Source organism: Sciurus vulgaris (assembly GCF_902686455.1).
Source record: "Sciurus vulgaris genome assembly, chromosome: 8".
NCBI lineage: Eukaryota > Metazoa > Chordata > Mammalia > Rodentia > Sciuridae > Sciurus > Sciurus vulgaris.
Window position 1 is genome coordinate 135674481 of NC_136468.1, and position 20401 is coordinate 135694881.

General features: G+C 55.5%; 1 protein-coding gene across 1 annotated transcript in view; it reads left to right on the top strand.

Moving 5' to 3' along the window:
* Nucleotides 1-20401, top strand: part of WSCD2 (WSC domain containing 2) — a 50084-nt gene that overhangs the window by 11034 nt on the left and 18649 nt on the right. Inside the window, exons 3-5 of the mRNA XM_079151354.1 lie at nucleotides 3275-3459; nucleotides 15105-15226; nucleotides 17692-17866. Of these exons, the coding sequence (XP_079007480.1) occupies nucleotides 3275-3459; nucleotides 15105-15226; nucleotides 17692-17866 (482 nt within the window). The remainder of the gene's footprint in view (nucleotides 1-3274; nucleotides 3460-15104; nucleotides 15227-17691; nucleotides 17867-20401) is intronic.

The window sequence follows — 20401 nt, forward strand, 5'->3', positions numbered from 1 at the left end:
CGAGGCTCATTTGAAGGGCGAGGTGAGGGGCCCGGGAATGGGGGCATCTGATGGTTTCTCAGCGTAGAAACCCCTGGCTGCTCTCCCGGGAGAAACACTCAGCGCTCCAGACGGGCTTTCCAATCCGAGCAGAAGCTGATTAGAATGAGTTTGATTAGACTGTGCACTCGGGGGGCCGTGCACGCCTGTAATCCCAGCAACTCGGGAGGCTGAGGCAGGAGGATCGAAAGTTGGAGGCCGGCCTCAACAACTTAGCAAGACCCTGTCTCAAAATAATAAAATAAAAAGGGCTGGGGATGTGGCTTGCGGGTAAAGCACCCCTGGGTTCAATCCCACCCACCTGCCCCCCCCCCCAAAAAAAAAAAGAATGTGCCTGGCGATGGAGGGAGGGAGTTTTAAAGAGCAGATGAGGATGAGTCTGGGTAAGACCAGCGAACAGGGAAAGGACCCCTAGGGCTGCCATGGGGCGGAGCTGATCTTCTCCTCCCCTCGTCTCCTGGGACCTTGGCCTTGTGGTGGCTCACAGGGAGACCTCGAATTCACTCACTGCCACACTCCAGCCGGCTGACTCTGAGGGTCACAAGTGCTACTGGTCACGGCTGTATGTCTCATGCAGAAATGGGCTAGTGGGTGGCCACCGAGGGACTCTTCCTGCTGTCCCTGATTAGCAAACACTGTCCCCTTCATAATCAGCTGGCTGAGAAGCCCACCATTAAAGTCATGCACCGGGGACCCTCTCCAGCTTGGGAGGGACCTCGAGTCCTTGATGACATGGACTTATTAATGAACTTGCCGACCCACGGGGAGATGGAGGGGTTCCACAGAGCCCCTGCCCTCGGGCAGCTCCCAGCCTAGGAGGGAGACGGGGTGCAGTGGTACCACCACAGGGGCTGGATGTGCTGAAGATGCCCCTCAGGAGGTGACAGCCAGGAAGCGCTGGAGCCCTTGAGTGAGTCGGCTCAGGTCAGCAGCCTTGGCTGCGCACACGTGCTGGGATCAGGGGCCAGGCAGCCGCAGCCCTGCCGCAGGGCTCCCCATCTCGCTGGGGAAAGCGAGGCATGGACGGGCTGAGCGGTTTCCACTTGGGAAGCCTCGCTCCTGCCAAGCCCTGTCCCATGGCACTTGGCACACGGGTCCCTATGAGGCTGGAGATCCACGCTCGGCAGATGAGCACGCTGGGCTAGAGACACCGAAGCAGGGTGGGCGCTTACAGTGGGGACACGAAGGGGTGGAGGGGGCCACATGGGGGACTCAGGACAGAGTATACAGGTAAGACCTTGAGCTGGGTTTTGAAGGATGAATAGGAGTTTTCTAGGTATTGATAGTGGAGTGTGTGGGAAGAATCATCATCTCATGAACTAGGAAGCAGGCAGAGAGGGAAGGGCTGGGCTTGCTCCTTTATAACAGCTGACTCACAGGACCCACCAAGGGTCCCACGAGAACAAACTTAATCCCTTCCAAGGGCACACCCCCAGTGACCCAAGACCTCTCACGAGGCCCTACATCTTAAGCCTCCACCACCTCCCCAGGGAACCACCCTGGAAACCAGGCCTTTGACACATGGACTCCTGGGAGACCCTCAAACCACATCCAAACCTCAACACCTTGAAAGGTACACGCCCTCTGTGTTCATCAGCTTCCCATCACTGTAACAAAATACTTGAGACAATTAACTTATAAAGAGAAAAGGTGTATTTTGGCTCACAGTCTGGGAGTTTCCAAATTACGATTGAGGGGCCTTGTGGCTTTGGGCCTGTGTGGAGATGGTGCATCTTAGGGGGAGCACATGAAATATCAAAGCCACTCACCTTTTAGGAAATGAGAGGCAGGGGAAAGGGCTGGGCCTCACGATTCCCTCCCAAGGCAAGTCCCCAGTGACCTAAGGACCTCCAGTGAGGCGCTACCTCCTCAAGTGCGTACCAGCTGCTGGCAGCACCGCCCTGGGGGTTTGTAAGTACAGTTCAGAACCTCCACCCTCCTGACCCAGGAGACTCCTGGCCCCTTTGTTCTTTCCCTGACCCAGAAATGATGGGTCCTCTGCCCCCCAGGCCTCCGTCCTTTGGGCCTCTGAGCGATGAGGTCCCTCTTGCCTTGGAATTGCTAACGCTGCTGGGCCCTGTTCTTAGAAACTGCTGCTTCTGTCAGTGGGGCCTTTATAAAAGAGAGGACCTGGGACATCTGAGAACCAGGGCTGGAGAGAGACAGGAGGCCAAGGCGGGCAGATGCGGGAGGCTCGCCAGCCCTGGGATTTGGCTGGGCATCGGGGCCCAAGATGCCCAGCTTGTCTAAGCTGCTCTTGCCCCACCTGCCCCAGTGAGCAGGTGGCTGTAGCGATGCCACATTGGACCCAAGCCACCCAGTGTGGAGGCCACAGGTCTGGCTGGGCATGTCCCTCCATCTGGGACCATACCATCCAGGGAGCTGACGGTCCCCACAGGATGCGCCTCCGGTGCCCCGTGTTTTGCAAGCTGCTTCCTGAGGCCACCGTGTCTCTGAGGCCACCATGGACGAAGGGGCTGAGCAGAGCTTGTCTCCCTCCCCTCCCCAGCTCCCCAGACCCCGGGCCAGAACCAGAGCCAGCAGGCAGGGACCGTCATTTGTTTCTAGACCATGTAGCCACTGAGAGTCCTTTTTAGGGAAGGATTCCATGCTTACAGGGGGAAAAAAGTTAAAAATCTAAGCGTGTCTGGGTTGTTTTGTTTTGCGAAAGGCATTTCTTCCTTGGCTGGGCCTGGAGGGTAGTTTTACCAACTTCCAAGGAAAGTGAGGCTCTGGCCCTCCCCTGCCTCCAATCCTCTAGGGACATGGAGGCATCAATCCTGGGTGACATTTCCTGGAATAGAGAGATGATTGTCTCCTGTCCCCAGACAGGGAGGACCAAGGGAGTGGGTGGGGGCACCAGGGTCTGGGTGCGTGTGACTGTCCCACGTGGCAGAGGAGGATACGCTGTGGATATGGGTGGTGGGTCATGTGGGTGGGCCACGCCTCAGGCAGAGATGGGCAGGGGTGGTCCCTGGGGTGCTCCTGTTCCCTTTCTGGGTCTCCCTGTCCTCAGGGTCCCCCCCTACCCGCACCTCCAAGGCCCCCCAACTCCCCAGCCTCCCTGACTCCTCTTGGGGGTCTTCTGGCCTCTCCCTCAGCCCCGCTCCTGGATCCCCGGGCTCTCCTGACGGTCTTGGGGCGTCCTCGTCTCCCGAAGGCCCCTGTCTGCGGGGGGCATGCTTGGGGTCCCGGTCGGGGTCCGGGCGCCCCGCCTGATCGCAGCCTCCCCCAGGGGTTACCTGTACGCGGGGCTGGAGTTCGGCGCCGAGTGCTACTGCGGCCACAAGATCCAGGCGGCCAACGTGAGCGCAGCCCAGTGCGACATGGAGTGCAAGGGCGAGCGGGGCAGCGTGTGCGGCGGCGCCAACCGCCTCTCCGTCTACCGGCTGCAGCTGGCGCAGGAGTCGGCCCGCAGGTGTACGTGAGTCCGCCCGCCCGCGCGGCCGCAGGTCCCGTCCCCAGCGTCTGCCCCGCGCCTTCCATGGCTCCCCACCACCCCAGGCGACGGGTGCCGCCCCGCCCGCCTCCCTTGGGCCTCCGCAGAGCCTTCGGTCCAGCTGCTGCAAACATCCCCACGGCCCCTGCCCTCCCCTGCCTCTCGCGCCAGGGCCTCCTCATTCCTGCCTGGCTTCCTCCTCCCCACGCTGAGCTAAAGCCTGAACTTGTCCTTCCTGGCTGTCTCTAGTGATGGTGATGATGACGATGGCCACCACTGTCCTGGTGACGCCAGCAGACCCTCTGTCCTTTCGGAGGATGACCCCTGGAGCAGCCCCTCTGCTCTCCACAGTGACCCTTGAAATGGGCCCTGGTGTTTAGCTGTTCCCATTTGACAGATGAGGAAGCTGAGTCTGAGCCTCCATGTCAGGAGGCTGGCAGACAGCGGAGGATCCAAACCAACCCCAGAGGCCTCCACGCCCTCCTGGCCCACATCGGGGCCTGCGGATGCTTCCAGTTGGAGTCTTGTTGGAAGCACTCACCAGTCTCCAAACCCAGGGGAGGAGGCAGACAGGAGAGGACAGGAGCCAGTTCCTCCTCTGGGGGCATTGTCCCATCGTGGCGTGGCCCTGTTCCTGAGGGGCAGGGCTGTTGAATGACCGTTAGTAACCATCCGTCAGACACCTGTCAGGCACTGTGCTGGGCCTGGGGCGGGCTTGGGTTTACTTCCCTACAGGCTTTTCAGGTCACAGCCACGGTTAATTAGCCCCCTTTACAGCCAGGGACCTGAAAGCATCAGAGTGAACTTGCCAAAGGTCACGCAGTCTAGTGCCAGGTGACCTTCAGGCCTTTAAAAGGAGCTAAAGGACTTGACAAGGAGTGGGGGCTGGGCTTACCCCATCCCACCATTGATCCGGAGGCAGTGACAGACTCCACCATGAAATTCTCTGACCCGGTGGCTTGTGCGTCCCCAATTGGAACATGCCTCAGAGGTCCCTGGAGACCTAGTTCAGCTTCTGCGTCAGCAAGCCCATGCCATTCTGCCTTTCTAAGGAGCCCGAGGCAATGCCAGGCTGGGACAGACTTTGAATAACGAGGCCAGATCTCAGTAGATCTCTCCTAGGATGCAGACCTGCCGGCACAGGATACAGCAGAAAGTTCGCACCTCTGCCTAAAAAGTCCTCATTCATGTGAATTTCATATTTCACAAAACTCATTACTTGCTGGACGTGGTGGCACACGCCTGTCACCCCAGCAGCTAGGGAGGCTGAGCAGGAGGATTGCCACTTCAAAGTCAGCCTCAGCTAAAAAGTGAGGCCCTAAGCAACTCAGTGAGACCCTGTCTCTAAATAAAATACAAAATAGGGCTGGGTAGGTGGCTCAGGGGTCAAGTGCCCCTGAGTTCAATCCCTAGTACCAAAAAACAAACAAACAAAAAAACCCTCCTAGCTTGATAATGTGTTCAGTATTTCAAATCCCATATTTCCAAAGCCCGGCTCAAACTTGGCAGCTGTGCTGGTCATCACCAACAGGTTGCCCATCTCCCTGCCACTCATCTCAACTCAGGTCTGATGCCTGGCTGGGAGGAGAGAGGTGGTCTGTGGAATCCGCGCTGGAGGAGGGCCATCCGGTGGGTGTCTGGTGTGACTTGGTGTCTCTGACTCAGTGGCAGATTTCACATGCTCACCTCAGATCTCCTGTCTGCCCATATTTATGTTATGTGGATAGTGACACTTTGGCCGTCTGAAGCCATGGCCTCAAAGTTAGGAAGACTTACAGGGAGTAGCTACTGCCCTTAAAATATGTCCGTGGACGAGGTGGAGTCAGATAAGGAGATTTGGGTTGTGCTTGTCCTTAGTTAGCCAGACCTCCTTAGCTACAGTTCAGTTGGCCGGATAATCTGGACCTCCTCTCTCTCTCTCTCCCCTTCTCTCTCCCTCTCCCTGTCATACACACATGCACACACACACACACACACACACTCACAGTTCACAGATATCATGATCATCTCCCAGGAACCATCAAAGACTTTTCCATTAGCTGAAGTATCTCCACGTCAACACGCAGACGTCACTAGACTCTGTTAGGGTGAGGTGTGTTCTGTTGCCATAGCTGGGTGGGTGCTGGGGAGCCGTCCCTAACGCTGGCAGGAATACCGTGGCACCCCTCAGCTTGCCTGCCACTGTCGCCCTGGGGGACAGTTGTGCATTTGACAGAAGCATCTTTGCATCACATCCAAGAGTGGGGAACATGGTCATTTCTACTGAGAGTGGAGCCCTAGATTCTCAAAGTCCACCCAGCTCTGAACTGTCACCATACAAGATCTGCAGCCTGAGCACCATCAGCTGGACTCTGAAGGACCATCCCAGCCTTGTCAGCCTCGAGGCTACCGTGGCTGAGGCTTGAATGGAGGCAGCTTGGATAAGAAGACAGATGGCTGGTGATATGTCCAATGGGGACTCATGGTGAGCTCACAGTTGATAACATGGCGTCTGGAAACAGTCTTGAGATCTTTCCTGAATCAGACCATTTGATGAGCTCCCACTGGACCAGGTCTGGGGAGGCTCGATGGGGAACCGAGCACCATCTCACCCCGATAGCAGTATCGGTCCAACCACGGGGGGTAAGTTCAGAGGACTTCTGGGAGCAGCATTGGGGTTGAATCACATTCTAAGGAGGTTCAGGGAAACAGGAAAAACCGTGTTTTACAACCATGAGCAGAAATCCAGAATCAGCAAAAGCCATGGGTCGCACGTCACGTTGGCGACACCTCCTTGGTTTCTCCATTTTACACCTGCAGAAACTCAGACTCAAGAGAGCAGAAGCAGCTTGGTTGAATGACCCCCAAGGAGGCTCCAAAGAGGAGGGGTCCTGTACGGGGGCCTCAAAAATGCATAAGGCTGTGCTCGGTGGATAGGGGGAGGATATCCAGACTCGAGGCAAGTCACCAAGGAATGGGAGAGAGATCCAGGCAAAGGAAGTGGAGTCTGCAGAAACCTAGAGGTGATTTCTGGAAAGAACTGGCAGGTGTGGTTTTTTTCCAAAGCCATGTCACCTCTTAGGGACCCATCATGGGCTGGAACCCAGGTCTCCCAGTTGGGGTGCTCACTCAATCCAGTATTGTAGACACCCTGACCCCTTGAATTGGACTTGGGACCCATCTCCTCTTGGCAGGGGACTCCTCAGCCACAGCTTAACTCCTGTCCCCAACCCTGGCCCTCCTTCTGCTTTGTTCCCTGACTCTAAGCAATATGAAACCACCAAGGTCTTTTCTCTGACTTCCCATGCCTGGGATCTGTTTTATACATAAATAAATCAGAAAGAGGTGCCTTCCAAGCCACTGGCCCATGACCCTAGCATGTATCGCATCAGAAAGAGAAATAAGCCAGCGCTGGAGGAGATAGGTATGGCAGAAGCCAGGTTCTGTGTGCAGAGTCGTTACTCGTTATTAGCACTGTTTCCTAGTGGAGTTTCCCTGGAGATCCAAAGGAGGCTGCTGATCTCCCAACACTACCCTGACCGGGCCTCTGCCTGGCTAGGGGGCCAGCCCACCTGTTTCTGACCCCACAGGGTGCTTTTAGTAGCTAAAGCACCAAAGGCTGGCAGAGCAAATATCTGCAGGCACCTGCTGTTCTGCCTTGACACAGACTCCTGGACACCTGGACTCTGCCTGGTTACAAAAGAACCAAGAAATGTTCTTCCTTCTTGATTGGAGTCTTAAAAAAAAAAAAAAAAAAAAAAAAAAAAAAATGGATATTGAACCCATTAGGAGCACTAAACCACAGGGCCAAATCCCCAGCCCCTTTTTGTATTTTATTAGAGACAGGGTCTCACTGAGTTGCTTAGGGCCTCGCCAAGTTGTTGAGGCTGGTTCTGAACTCGTGATCCTCCTGCCTCAGCCTCCCGAGCCGCTGGGATGACGGGCATGCGCCACCATGCCTGGCTGAAGTTCATTTTTCACAGTAGTTTGCTAACTGTGTCTGCAAGAGTGGGTCTCCTCCCAGAGGGGGACACCTGATGGACTCGTGAACATTATGATTTCATAGGCTGTTTCCAGAATCTTCACTGGCCTGAAATTCTTGCAAGATTTGGGTCGCGATGTTCCTTAGAACCACGCTGGGCTGCTACCTGTCAGGCTCGGGGGTGGCTGTCCATGGTGCTGACTGCCCTTCCGTGGGGCTGAAACCCGGATGACCGCAAGCAATCCATCTTCCGCGTCTTGAACGAGGCATTACGAAGCTCGCACCATGGCTGGGAACACAGAGATCCCTGATTCGTGCTGCGGGATTTCCATGGTGGATTTTGTGCTAGTTTGAGCCATTTTTGGTTTTTGCAAGTCAGGAGGATTGTGTGCAGTGCGGGGGCTTCACGCTCACAGCGAAGGGAGCCGAAGGGAGGCTGGGGCACCCAGATGTCTCATTTCCAGTCCTCGGCTCCCCCTCAGTATTTGTCTTGGCCTCCTGAATTTCATAATTCATACGAGACTTCTTGGATTCGCCTGTATCGAGCCAAGGGGAAAACAGAAAAATTTTCTCCTGCATCACAGTGGGGGAGACTTGTTCTTTTTTCCTTCTCTCCTAACACAAATTCAAGAAAGCAGGAGGACTTTGAGAGTGGAACCTGCAGACCTTGTTCCTATGCCAGAATTGCTGTCTTGGCTCTGGCCAAGCCACAGACCCACAGTGAGCCTCAGTTGCTTCATCTGTGAAATGGGAACATTTCCCACCTTTCACAACCGCTCTGACCTCCAAGTGGGATAACGTCTGGAAGGCACTGAGTACAGAGCCTGTGGCAGCTGCTGCCCCTTCTTTCTGATGAAGACCCCCATCTACTCTGACAATCACTCAATTCAAGCCCTTTGAATTTCCAACGGCCTGCAGGAGACTTGGGGACGTCTAAAAATAGCCAGATTGCATTCACCTCGGACTTCGGACTCTGTAATTCAGTCTCTCACTGATTCTGGGTAGCGAGGTAGCCGGGAGCAGCTTCCAGCTCCGAGCCGTTCCTCGTCACCAGCATCTTTAATGCAGTCGAGTTTGGCCTAATTACTCAGGGGGTGGTGGCCTCTTTCAAACCAAGGAGGACTCTCCATGCCTGCCTCTGAGCTGATGCCTAGTGACATTTCCCTCATTTTTGTGAAGCTGCAGAACAAAGAGATGAGAGGGCCTCAGAGGGACTTGCCGCTGGTTCTGGGCTGTTCTTCCTCTGCCCCTAGTAGACGGAGTCGGTCCACAGATGCTCTGCTCACCACTTGCTAGTAGAAAGCCCAGGCAGCTGAGGTCACGCCCCATCCCAGCTAGCCTGCCAAAGAGCTGACAGTGTCAGAATGTGGGGCACGGGCTTTTGCAAGCTCACACTCCTGCCATGGCGCCTGAGAGGGTTTCTGGAAAATGTGTGGTTGCCATGGGGTCTCTGGAGCCCCAGCACGTTAGAGCTGGGCAGCTCCCCAGAGATGGGAAACCAGGGTGCGGTGTCCAACCAGATTGTGGTCAAATCCCAGCTCTGCTGCCCACTGGCTGTGTGACCTGGAAACGTGAGCAGATCTTGCTCAGTCCCTGTGCTTTTTGTACCACAGGACAAAAGCATTGTCAGCCTCGGAGGTTGTTTTAGACATTCATTGAGATACGATGGAATGCTCTTGGCATGAGTGAACAGCCGTTGTGGTCAGGACTGGGCATTGGGAAGAGGCCAGATTCCCCAGCTCCCACCCATGAGGTGAGCGTGGCTCCCGGGGAGATTTACACCCTGGCAGGTCCAGTCTGTCCCTCACATGGTCACCATCAGCCCATCCTGGACTGGGGCATGCGTATGAATGGGTGCTCCGACAGTGTTCCCCCCAATGGGATCCAGCCACCTTCACATACCATGGACAAGTGACGAGACAGGAACAGGAAGCGGCACAGCATTTGCTGAGTCTCAGACAGTCCTAAAGGCCATTGCAGGGACTTCCACCCAGCTGTGCAGGGTACACATGATGAGACCCATTCACAGATGAGGAAAACTGAGGCTCAGTGAAGTGAAGACACCTGCCCAAGGGCATACAGCTAAGTGCGTGCCTGGCCTAAGCAGATGCCCTTCCTTCGGGATGCCAGAGCTCCCTGCATATGAGAAGACATCTTCTCACTGCTGTGGAGGTTCAGATTTCTTTATGCCTCAGAATAGTGTTGGGAAGGACAACGGATCCCCTGGCCACTTCACTTTTGAAGAGAACTTCTCACCCCTGAAAGGGAGAGCCAGGTGACCAGTATTCCAGAAGGAGGGGAGTGGAAGATCAAGGGTCAGGGCTGTCTTTCCTACTCACCGTGCCCAGATCGCCAAGGTGCAGTTGAGAGCCACCTGCAGAGAGAAGCAGCCTCCCAGAGGCTGCCCAGGATCCTGGGACTCGAGCTAAAGAACTCTGCTGGCTGAGAAGGCTCTCCAGCCCCTGCACTGGACGTCAGGAAGCCCCTGTGACTCCACAGTTTCCCACCCCCACCTCCCAAGCATACTTCAGGAAGATTCTCCACCCTGGAATTGACTTCCCAAACTGTCCCCTGGCCCCAGCGCACACCTCGACCAAAGAGACACACAGTGGTAGCTTCTGATGGTCTCTAGCCCTTTCAGACCTCTGAAAATCTCACCTTTGGTATTCAGGACATTCAGGTGAGCCCTCCTCAATAAGCAGGGACTCAGGGACTCATTAACAGCTGCTTAAATGTCAAAGGTGATCAATCTCTGCAGAATCGGGACAGCGAAGTCTTCCTGTCTCCTCTCCCCGTCTTTTCTAAGGACGGCAAGCAAGGAGCCGGGCCTTGGACTGCACCTTCCTCAATACCCAAGTTCACAGGGCTCGTTCCTGTCCGTCTCTGAATGGCCCACCCCATATTCATGCTCCCATCCTACAGGTGAGCACTCTGAGGCTCTGGGATACGGGGAAACTACCCAAGGTCAAAGCCGAGGGGAGTGGAGTTGCCAGCTGGTGCTTCACGGACGAGAGCTTCTTGTTCTACAGGTGACAATGAAGGGTTCCAGAGAGGAGAAGCCCAATCGGGCTAGAACCGGCATCTCCCGGTCATAAGTTTCCTGTCGTGTGGCCAGGACCACCCATCCTGAGCCTGTGGGTTCAAGGAAGTACCAAGGCCTTCTGCTGGGACACCAGCTGGCAGACCTTCCAGGGCCCTGGATTGTGGCTGGACCCTCGAGGCCATCCAAGATGCATGCTGATGTGGCCCTATCAGACTGAGCCCAGGAAAGGGGTGCCCAGGAAAGGGGGAAGTGGGGAAGCCAGAGCACTTGGCCATGGGACCCCAGGTGAGGAGCACATGGACCCTGACAGACACCCCAGCACCTTCAGTTACTCAAGATCATGGCTGCAAGAGGCTGCAAGAGCGACCCCCAATAACAGTAAGGAGGACCCAAATCAGCAAAGGGACCCAAAGAGCATCTTAGATGCATGCTACACAGACACCAGCATTGTCCCTGGCTGTGGGCATCTGGTGTAAGGGGCCCAAGTGCTCTTGGCTTCCTGGGGAGGGCCTGCCTGGGCTGGTCCCCACCGGTCCCATTTCTTCCCTGCGGTGCCTGGCCCGTGGCCCTGGGGAAGTAGACAGCATGTTCCAACCAGGTGCCAGCTGCTCAGGGGATTGTTGGGAAATGCCAAAGCCCTGGTGGCATTGAGCTGGCAGGGTTGCGGGGAGGTAGGCAGAAGCTCTGCCTCTCCCTGTGCAGGAGGCGGGGAGCCCTCCAATCTGCTCACTGTTGCCAGGCAACCCGGAGAGTGCCCCTGGGGTCATCCTTTCCACATGCACAACCCCCGTGGCGAGACTGGGCTCACGGAGGATGGCGACCACCCAGTGTCTGCACAAGTGTCCTCAAGTGCACACGGCACAACTGGACGCCCATTGCCAGGAGACCAGCGGGTAGGTGGGCACATGCCTGCCGGAGGCCCCGGATGACCAAGAGATCCACGAGGCCCCGGGTCTCCCTGGGATCCTCACCGTTCAGCATCCACAGGCCTAACGGGAGGATCAGTGCCCCTTGCCACATACACACGCGCACACATGCACACACGCGCACACACACACACACACGCAGGGACACACACTGACGCTCACACGCTCGTGCACAGCGGGACACACACCAGCAGCGTGTGCGAGATGCACGCTCAGCCTCACGTCCCAACCCCCGAAGGCGCCTGGTTGCAGTCAGGCTCTCCTGCGGCGCACTCAGCTCCCGCCTGCCGCATGCGCAGATGGATAGATGCACCTCCCACCTTGTGCCCAAACTCCAGTCGCCCCTTCCCAGGCAGCTCTGTTGGGACCTGAGGGTCTCAGGCCCCCTGGGTGGTGGGAGGGGCTCAGGGAAGGACCCGCCTTAGAGGATGAGTTGGGGGGCGAGACCCCTTCCTCGCAGGGCTGGGGAACAGACGGAGGGTCCAGCCTGGCACCAGCCCCACTCCGTGAGCGCTGGCGGGGTTCACAGGGAGCGGGAGCCGGTTCTGGAGCAGGCCAGCGTCGCTGGCGTCCAGCCCGCGGGGCTTTCTGGTTAAGTGAGGGTCACCCACCCAGCTGTGGCCCTCCTGCCCAGTGCCCTGCCTGGCACACTCCCTGAGCCTCAGAAATGGGCTTCCCCGGAGCAGCCACAAGACGGGAGGCTGCCCAGGGTTCCCCGCGGCATCTGAGTCTGACGCTTCCTTGCTTGGGAACTGGAGGACAGACAGTCCAGCCTTCCAACTGCCAAGACACGAGGCCATCAGAGGCAGCTCTGCAATCTTCTGGATCTTTCCATCACCGCAGGTGTGAGGCTCCTTGATGGTCTGACCCCTGCTTCCCATCTGTGTAGGGAAACTGAGGCCTGGAGGGAGCTCACGGGAAGTCCCGCCTGGCATCTCTCAAACCAGGCTGGGGTCAGAGTCAGGGAATGTGAGGATATGACTGCCTGGTGTCACCACAGCATGCTCCAGAAATTAGCCACTTAACCAGAATCAGCTGTCTCTGGTTTGATTTGGCACCACAGTGAAGGACTTCCGGCTGCCAGGTGTCAGGTGGTAAAAATAATCACTCGGGTGTCTTTGGTGGCTAAAATTTAGAAGCGTCATTGGTAAACACTCCCAACCTTCTCAGGGAGTCATTTCATATCCTTTTCTCTGAACATATAGACACCTGTGTGTGTGCTAAAGAGTGTCCAGTTGCACCCTATGGACACACCCAGATCCCTTACAGGTGGAGGCTTCGGCTTCTGCAGTTGGCTTTGCTTTTTCCGCAGGCTGACATGTGTCTCTGAGATGAGCCTCAGTAAGGCTTTGCCAACAGTGGCTCCTTAGGTTCCGCTAAGTCCTGCTTCTGTCCTCTGTGAAGTGAATCTCCATGAACTTGTCTTCAAGAGAATGGGACCAGCCGATGTTTCCAAAGTGCTCAGCAGCCGGGTGCAGGGGTGCACATCTGAAATCCCAGGGCTCCGGAGGCTGAGGCAGGAGGATTGCGGGTTTGAGGCCAGCCTCAGCAACTTAGCAAGACCTTAAGCAACTTAGTGAGACCCTGTCTCTCAATAAAAAGGGGGGACTGGAGATGTGGCTCAGTGGTTAAGTGTCCCTGGGTATCAAAAATAAAATGTGCTCATCAGAGTGAACAGCACATAGTAGGAACTTAATGATTGGCACCTATTCTTGTGCTTGTGATTGAGATCCACACAATGTCAACAGTGTCCTATGTTTTAGGTGACAGCTGTTTCTGGGAAAGTATGTTCAACTAGAGATCTGAGAAGTAACTGAATCTAATTTTAAATGTGCATGATATGAACTTGATAGGAGCCACTTCTTACTTTTTATTTGTCTTTAGTTCATAAAAATACATATTCCTTGTAGAAAGAGTTGGAAAGGAGTTGAGCCAACAGATAGAAAGAAAATTTACCTCTAATCCTATGGGATCTGAGTTCTCTGAAATAGAACTGACAGGCTGTGTGGATATATGTGCATATTAAGAGATTTATTTTTAAGGAGTTGGTTCACATATAGTAGGAGTTAGCAAATCTGAGTTGGTAGACCAGGCCAGAGCCAGGAAACACAGCAGGGGTGCATTCTGCAGTCTTGAAATTGAATTTCTTCCTCCCCAGGAAATTTCAGCTTCTCTCCTTAAGGCCTTCAACTGATTAGACAGTGCCCACCCATATTGTCAAGAGTAATCTCCCTTACAAAATAATTGTAGATACACAATTACACAATATCTTCACATATATACAATATCTTCACATACACACATATCTTCACCACCACATCTAGACTTGGACCAAACAACTGGGCACCTTGGGCTAGCCAAATCCACACAGAAAAGTCACCCATCAGACCTACTTTCCAGAAACATCATCATGAGATTTCTATTGATAGTTTTTTTTTTTCTTTACAAAACTGATACTTTATGTGAAACTTTATATTCTTGGTTTTTATTTAATGTTGTATCTCAAACACCTCTTCACCTGGTTACAATAACCTTTAACAGGGGCTGTGGTTGTGGCTCAGTGGTAGAGCACTTGCCTAGCATGTGTGAGGCACTGAGTTCCATCCTCAGCACTGCATATAAATAAATGAATGAATAAATAAATTAATTAATTAAAGGTCCATCCACAACTAAAAAAAAAAAAAATTTAAATAAAAAATAAGCTTGAACACCATTACTTACAATGGAGGCATAGAATTCCGCCGTTGGTGTCCTTACCTAATTTATTTGTCTAATCCCTCCCTGTTGGACACCTCTGTTGTTTCCCATCTTTCACTTGCTCATTTAGAAAATGAGCAACCTTACTGATGTCTCTATGCACAGCTCAGGGGACGCCCTCACGGTCCAGCCGCAATGGGTCCCCACCCAGGTCCCCTTTAGTACGGTGACTGCTGGAGACGAAGCTCACACCCACCCCCTGCTCTGGAAAGTAGCCACTGGACCCCCAGGGGCTGTGAAGGGGCCCCCTTCCCCAGGCAGCCCGCCCACAGCCAGGGCAGGTCCCGCGAGGGAAGCGGCACACGGAGCCAAGGCCAGCCTGCTTTTCCTGAAGGTGGGACAAATCTGGAGGCAGGTCTCCCTCCCGAGCTTCCTGGAGGTCCAGCTGAAGTGGCCCCCAGCTGAGAGCACAGCTTCAATGAAACACTGTCTTAGGCGCTGCGTCCAGGGAACCCGGCTCCGAACCACGGCTCTGAACATTTTCTAGGAGGCGACTTCTCTGGGGAGATAGCAGCGGCTTCCACGCTGCCCACGGTGTGGGATCGAGATGGGATCAGGAGAATCCTCCATGGACTATAGGCTTCCCCAAATGGGGCTTTGCCGCCATGAACCAGGAAGCAGCACACCACAATGCTGCTGAGGATAAAGTGACCCAGGAGGAGATTCATCTCGGGACCTGGATTGTTGGCAAGATGCCAGCCCCAAGAAGAACATTCCCTCGGTTATAGAGCACATTGACTCTGAACAAGCCTGTTCAAGAGCAAAAAAAATCCTGCAATTGCTCTTTCTGTCTCTGTTTTGACTTGCTGTGTGATCTTGGGCAAGACTCTTGCCCTCTCTGGGCCTCCACTTCCAAGAGCTTCCTCTAGAAGGTGGTTCCCCCAAGGAGATCTGACTCCTTCTCATTCTGACCCTGCTTTTTCCTTTCCTGTTCTTCAGATGGAAGTGCGGTATTCCGAGGATGCTTCCACAGACCTGAGAACCTCTCCCTGGCCTTGCCTGTGACAGCGGCCATGCCAAACATGTCTGTGGACAAGTGTGTGGATCTCTGCACAGAGAAGGTGAGGCAGGGTACCTCCTGCTCCCAGCGCTCGGGGTGGGGAGAGAGCCGCGCAGCAGAGCTGCGGGAACCGACGTGAGGCCGTGAAGCAGCGGCCCGGTTGGGATGCGCGAGGTCGCGGACCGTGGGAGGGGGCGGTGGTCATTTGATGGGGACCTGAGGGGTGGGTTTCCCTCCCTCCGAGGGAAGGCTCAGGAAGGTGGGGACATCTGAACGGGACGTAGAAGAGTGAGCAGGAGGTTTCCAGGCCTGGACAAGGACAGCCCATCAGGGACAGTCCCCATCACTGCTGGTGGGCACACCAGAGGCAGCGGGCAGCGTCCAGAACTCTGGGCACCAGACAGCGGGTCCCTTTCTCGGCCAAAGATCCTGGGAACCCTCCCTCCCCAGCCAGGCAGTGGCCAGATGAGGGAGGAAGCTGGACCTTGCGCTTCCCAGGTCCCCCGGGTCCCAGCACAGAGCTGGGCGCAGAGCTGGCACCTGAGGTGCCCGAGGAGCCCATTATGCGGCCTCTCCTGGGCTCAGACCACCCAACTCCTGGCCACCCGGCCTCACCATCCTGGCTCCTTGCTCCTTAGGCTCCTGATCTGGGAGCAGCTCTCCGGAAGGCCCAGAGGCCGCCGCTCAGTGTCCTGTCCTCCCTGTGGCCCTCGTGGGGCCTGCAGTTCACTGCCCACCCAAGCCGCGGGTTTGGAGTTCTCACCCCCATTTTACAGATGAGAAAACCAAGGCTCGGCTGACAAAGGCCCCTGCCCGAGCTCATGGCCACTGGGGTGGACGCTGGGGGCCACTCCAAACCTGATGGCCTAGTGCCTCAGCTTCCCTGGGCCCTGGAGGACCTAAAGGTGGCAGACCAACGCGGCCAGGCCACGTGGCATCCGGCAGAGCCCATCGGCCTTCCCTGTGACTGGAAGGAAGTGCTGGAGATGGGTGGAGAGGAGGCCCCCTGCCAACCGCCCCCTTCCTGCTTCCTCAGCTCTCCTCAGAGGCCCCAGGGGCGCCACTGAGGCCATTAGGGTTGGGGAGACAGAACTGCCCACACCAAGGTGGAGGATCTGAGATTTAGGGTGACCGAGGGGACCCCCTGCATGTCAGCAGCTCTGTCTCCGGTCTCCAGCCAGGGACCGCCATTCCTATTTGACATCTGGCAGAGAGAGGCCACACCTGGTGACGCAGCTCTCTGGGTGTGACTTGGGTCTGAAACCAGATTATTCCTGGATTCGGGGCGACCCAGGACAAGGCAGGGCTACGGGTCTGGTTCAGAAGCAGTTTGGACCCAGACAAATAAAGCAACAGGGGCAGTTCTGTCCACGCAGGCCCAGCATGCAAGGTCGGGCTCCCTTCTGGCTGAGGAGAACCGACTCCCACAGCTGTCCCCCAAGCGTGGGCTGCCTGTCACTGTCGGACAGAGGGGCCCTGACTGTGGCGTGCTGCCCGACAGAGACATTTCTTTTCCAATTCTTTCAAGTCCTCCAGGAGGAAGCTTCGCCTCAGTGCCAAAGTGTCTTTAATACATCCCTCAACTGATCTCTTTTGCAGGAAAAATGAGCTGACCCCAGGTTCAGAGTCTTGGCAGGCGAGAGCGTCTAGGTAGCATTTAATTACAGTCATTTCTCAGTATCCGCAGGACAGGGGCCCCAGGGTGTCCCACAGATGCCCGTGTCCTCAGAGGCTGGAGTTCCTTATGTAAAATGGTGGAGTTTCTGCAGAGGGCCTCGCTCATCTTGTCATATGCTTTAACTCATTTCTAGCAGGATGCAATGGTGCATGCCTGTTATCCCAGCAGCGAGGGAGGCTGAGGCAGGAGGATTGCAAGTTGAAGGCCAGCCTCGGTCACTTAGTGAGGACCTAAGCAACTTATCAAGACTCTGTGTCAAGATGAAAAGTGAAAAAAAAAAAGGGGGGGGGGGGCTGGGGATGTGGCTCAGTGGTTAAGCACCCCTGGTACCAAAAAACAAAAAAACAAAAATCAAACAATCTTCACCTCTAGATAACTTACAATCCGAACACAGTGCCAAGGTATATAAATAATTTCTATACTTTAAGGAATAACGACAAAGAAAAAATTTGTGTGCACATTATCAACATATGTGCGATTTTTCGCTGAACGTTTTCGATCCACGTCGGCTGGATCTGCGGACCAGGAAAGCCGGGCACAGAGGCGGGCGGTACCTCACTGTTTCTATAGGGCTGAGTGATTGTATTTAGTTTTTGCAAATATGCGCGACTTCTCCCGAGCACTTCCTGTAGGAGTGATCAAGTTCCCTTCAAAGTTCAAGTTTCGAACGCTGAGTTGATGAAGGGTATCGAGTAAGGACCCCCAGGTACCCAGACGGGCAGGACCGCAGGGTCGCTCGCGCGTGCGGCCCGGGGACCCTGGAGCCCAGGGAGGCCCCGGGCCGGGCGAAGCGGTGCAGATCTGCCCAGGTCGGTGACGCGCCCGCTCCTCCTCCCCGCCGTCCCCAGGAGTACCCGCTGGCCGCCCTCGCGGGCACCGCCTGCCACTGCGGCTTCCCCACCACGCGGTTCCCGCTGCACGAGAGGGAGGAGGAGCAGCTGTGCGCGCGGAAGTGCAGCGCGGAGGAGCTGGAGAGCTGCGGGACGCCCCGCCACTTCGTCGTCTACCAGACGCAGGTCCAAGGTGAGCCCGCGCGTCGCCTGCGCTCCCGGCCGCTCCCTCCAGCGGAGCCGCGGCTGGAGAGACGTGCAGGCCACAGGGCGAGGGGCAGGGGCAGGGGCGGGGCAGAGGGCAGGGGACAGGGGCAGAGGACAGAGGGGAGGGGCAGAGGACAGAGGGGAGGGGCAGAGGACAGGGGGCAGGGGCAGGGGACAGAGGGGAGAAGCAGGGGACAGGGGAGGGAGAGGGGGCAGTGGCAGGGGGCAGGGGCAGAGGGCAAGGCTGGTGGACCTGTCGAGGCCCGGGGTTCCTGCATAGGCAATGGAGGAATGCCCAAGCGGGAGTTCTAAAGACTCCACCTCTGTCCCTCATAGGCCCCTACCCCTGTCCCTCGTCACCAAGGACCTTTGGTGGCTCTTCTCTGACCGTAGAAGCATCAAGACAGTAGAAAGAGGCCTGGCACTCAGAGCTGGACTCTGCTGGGTGACTTTCTTAATCCAGTCGCCCAGCTCAGCTGGCGCACTTGGGTAGATACGGCCACAGTGAGTTGGTAGAAAAAGGAGGCCGCTCGCGGACGCCGGCACCTCCGATGGCTCTTGCGGGTTCTGGCGGCACCGTGGCTGTTTCAGAAGAGAAGGCATCCCGTGGCCTGATCCTAAGCTGCGGGCCCTTCTTTAAGTGACCAGGTCACTAGGTCAGAGGACCTAGAAAGCCAGGGTTGCTGGGCGCGGGGAATGAGGAGGTGGGGGCTGGAGAGGCGCATGGGGACTTCTTAAGGAATCGGTATGTTCCAGTAAAACGGGGAGAGTTGACAGCTGGGTCCCAGTTCACACAGCAAGTCACCCCGCTCAGGGTGCCGTGAGATGACCTGGGGCAGCCGTGGATAGTCATGAGACAATCGCAATCAAGATGCAGGCGTCCATCACCCTAAGCTACCTTGCCGCCAAACAGGCCTTCCCACCCTCAGCCCTGAGCGACTGCTTCCTGTCCCTTCAGATGCTGTGCCCTGCATCCGCATCTGCATTGCTGCATGCCTCGGCGTTGTGCGCCTTGGATGGATGGATGGGCACTTGCTGTCTTTCTGGTTCATTTACATACAAGTCTGTGTGGCCTTATGTTGGGTCAGGTCTTGATCAGGAGAGATATTGATTTACATTTTCATTTTTCTGAACTGTCTGAGACAACGGTGACCTGACTCTCAATTACCCCTTAATGTCTCAATGTATTTCCTAAGTAAAAGACAGTGTCCCAGGTCACCACCACACAACCATCAAAATCAAAGCAGCATCAATTTCATACGGTCCTCCAATCCAGATTTTGCTGATAACCCAGTAGCAGTCCAAGAATCCTATCCAGGATCTTGCTGCCTGTCGTTGCCATGTCTGGGGATTTCCTCGGCCTGTCCTGGTGTTTCCTGACCCTAACCTTGAATGTATCTATGTACTTACATTAAAAACCATGCATGAGTTGACAGTGGTCACTCAGGTTATGATCCCACAGCTGACTTTGTCTGGCTTTACCCATTTCCTTGGGTTAACCATCTTCACCAGTTCCACCAACCTCCACGTGCTCACGTTTGCTCCAAGTTCTCATCAGTCACCAAATTCTAGAAAGGAAGGCTTCAAGAGGGAGGAAGGGGAAAAGAAGACTCCATCGAACTGGGGTCTCTGGGCCTTTCCTGTCTCGTCCACCTTTGGGAATGTTTCAAGTAGTGACTGGAGGGACGAGATGTCACCTGATACAGCGGGTCTCGACTTGGGCTGTGCATTAGAATCATCTGGAGACATTTTCGACCACCCTTGCCCAAGGTATATCCCAGATAATCAATTGCAGTATCTGGGAGCGAAACTCGGTTCGATGTATTTTAAATTCCTGGGGTGACTTCAGTGGGAGCCAAGGTTAAGAACTAACAAGGCAGATTACTTTTATGAAGGAGGTTATAATAATGATCGAGTCATTAGCTCAAATGGCCTTTTCAAAGGCAGTATGTTGATAAATAGGATAGAGTGTGCAGAAATTTTTAAGAGGCGTACATCTCCGTTTCAAACTCGAAGGCTTATAGCGTTTTCTGTTTGGATGTTGAAGAAGCATGTAGTTTCCCGAAACGGTGTCCAGTGAAGACTGGTAAAGAATGTGGAGCCCTGGCCAAGAAAAAAAAGAAGAAGGAAAGGCCCGGCCCACCGGCTCCAGCCCGACCCACCGCGAGGTCCTGGCAATCCTTTCCTCCCCTCGGTTTCCCCAGCTGCGAAGTGACGCTGCAGGTTTCTGACCTACGGTCCCTCCGTCCCTGGCGGCCGTGCCTCCCTGGGTTCCTCCTCCTCTCCCAGCTCCTCTCCTGTCTCACTCGTGCTTCTGCTTCCGTCACTTTTACTTTGCTAGTGGGGCTCACACCTGCTGCTCAGCTCTCGGGGCCGCCAGGTGTGGTGGTGAGAAGGAGGATGAAGGTGGTGGTGGTGGTGATGGTGATGGTGGTGGTGGCGGTGGTGATGGTGATGGTGGTGGTGATGGTGGTGGTGATGGTGGTGATGGTGGTGGTGATGGTGGTGGTGATGGTGGTGA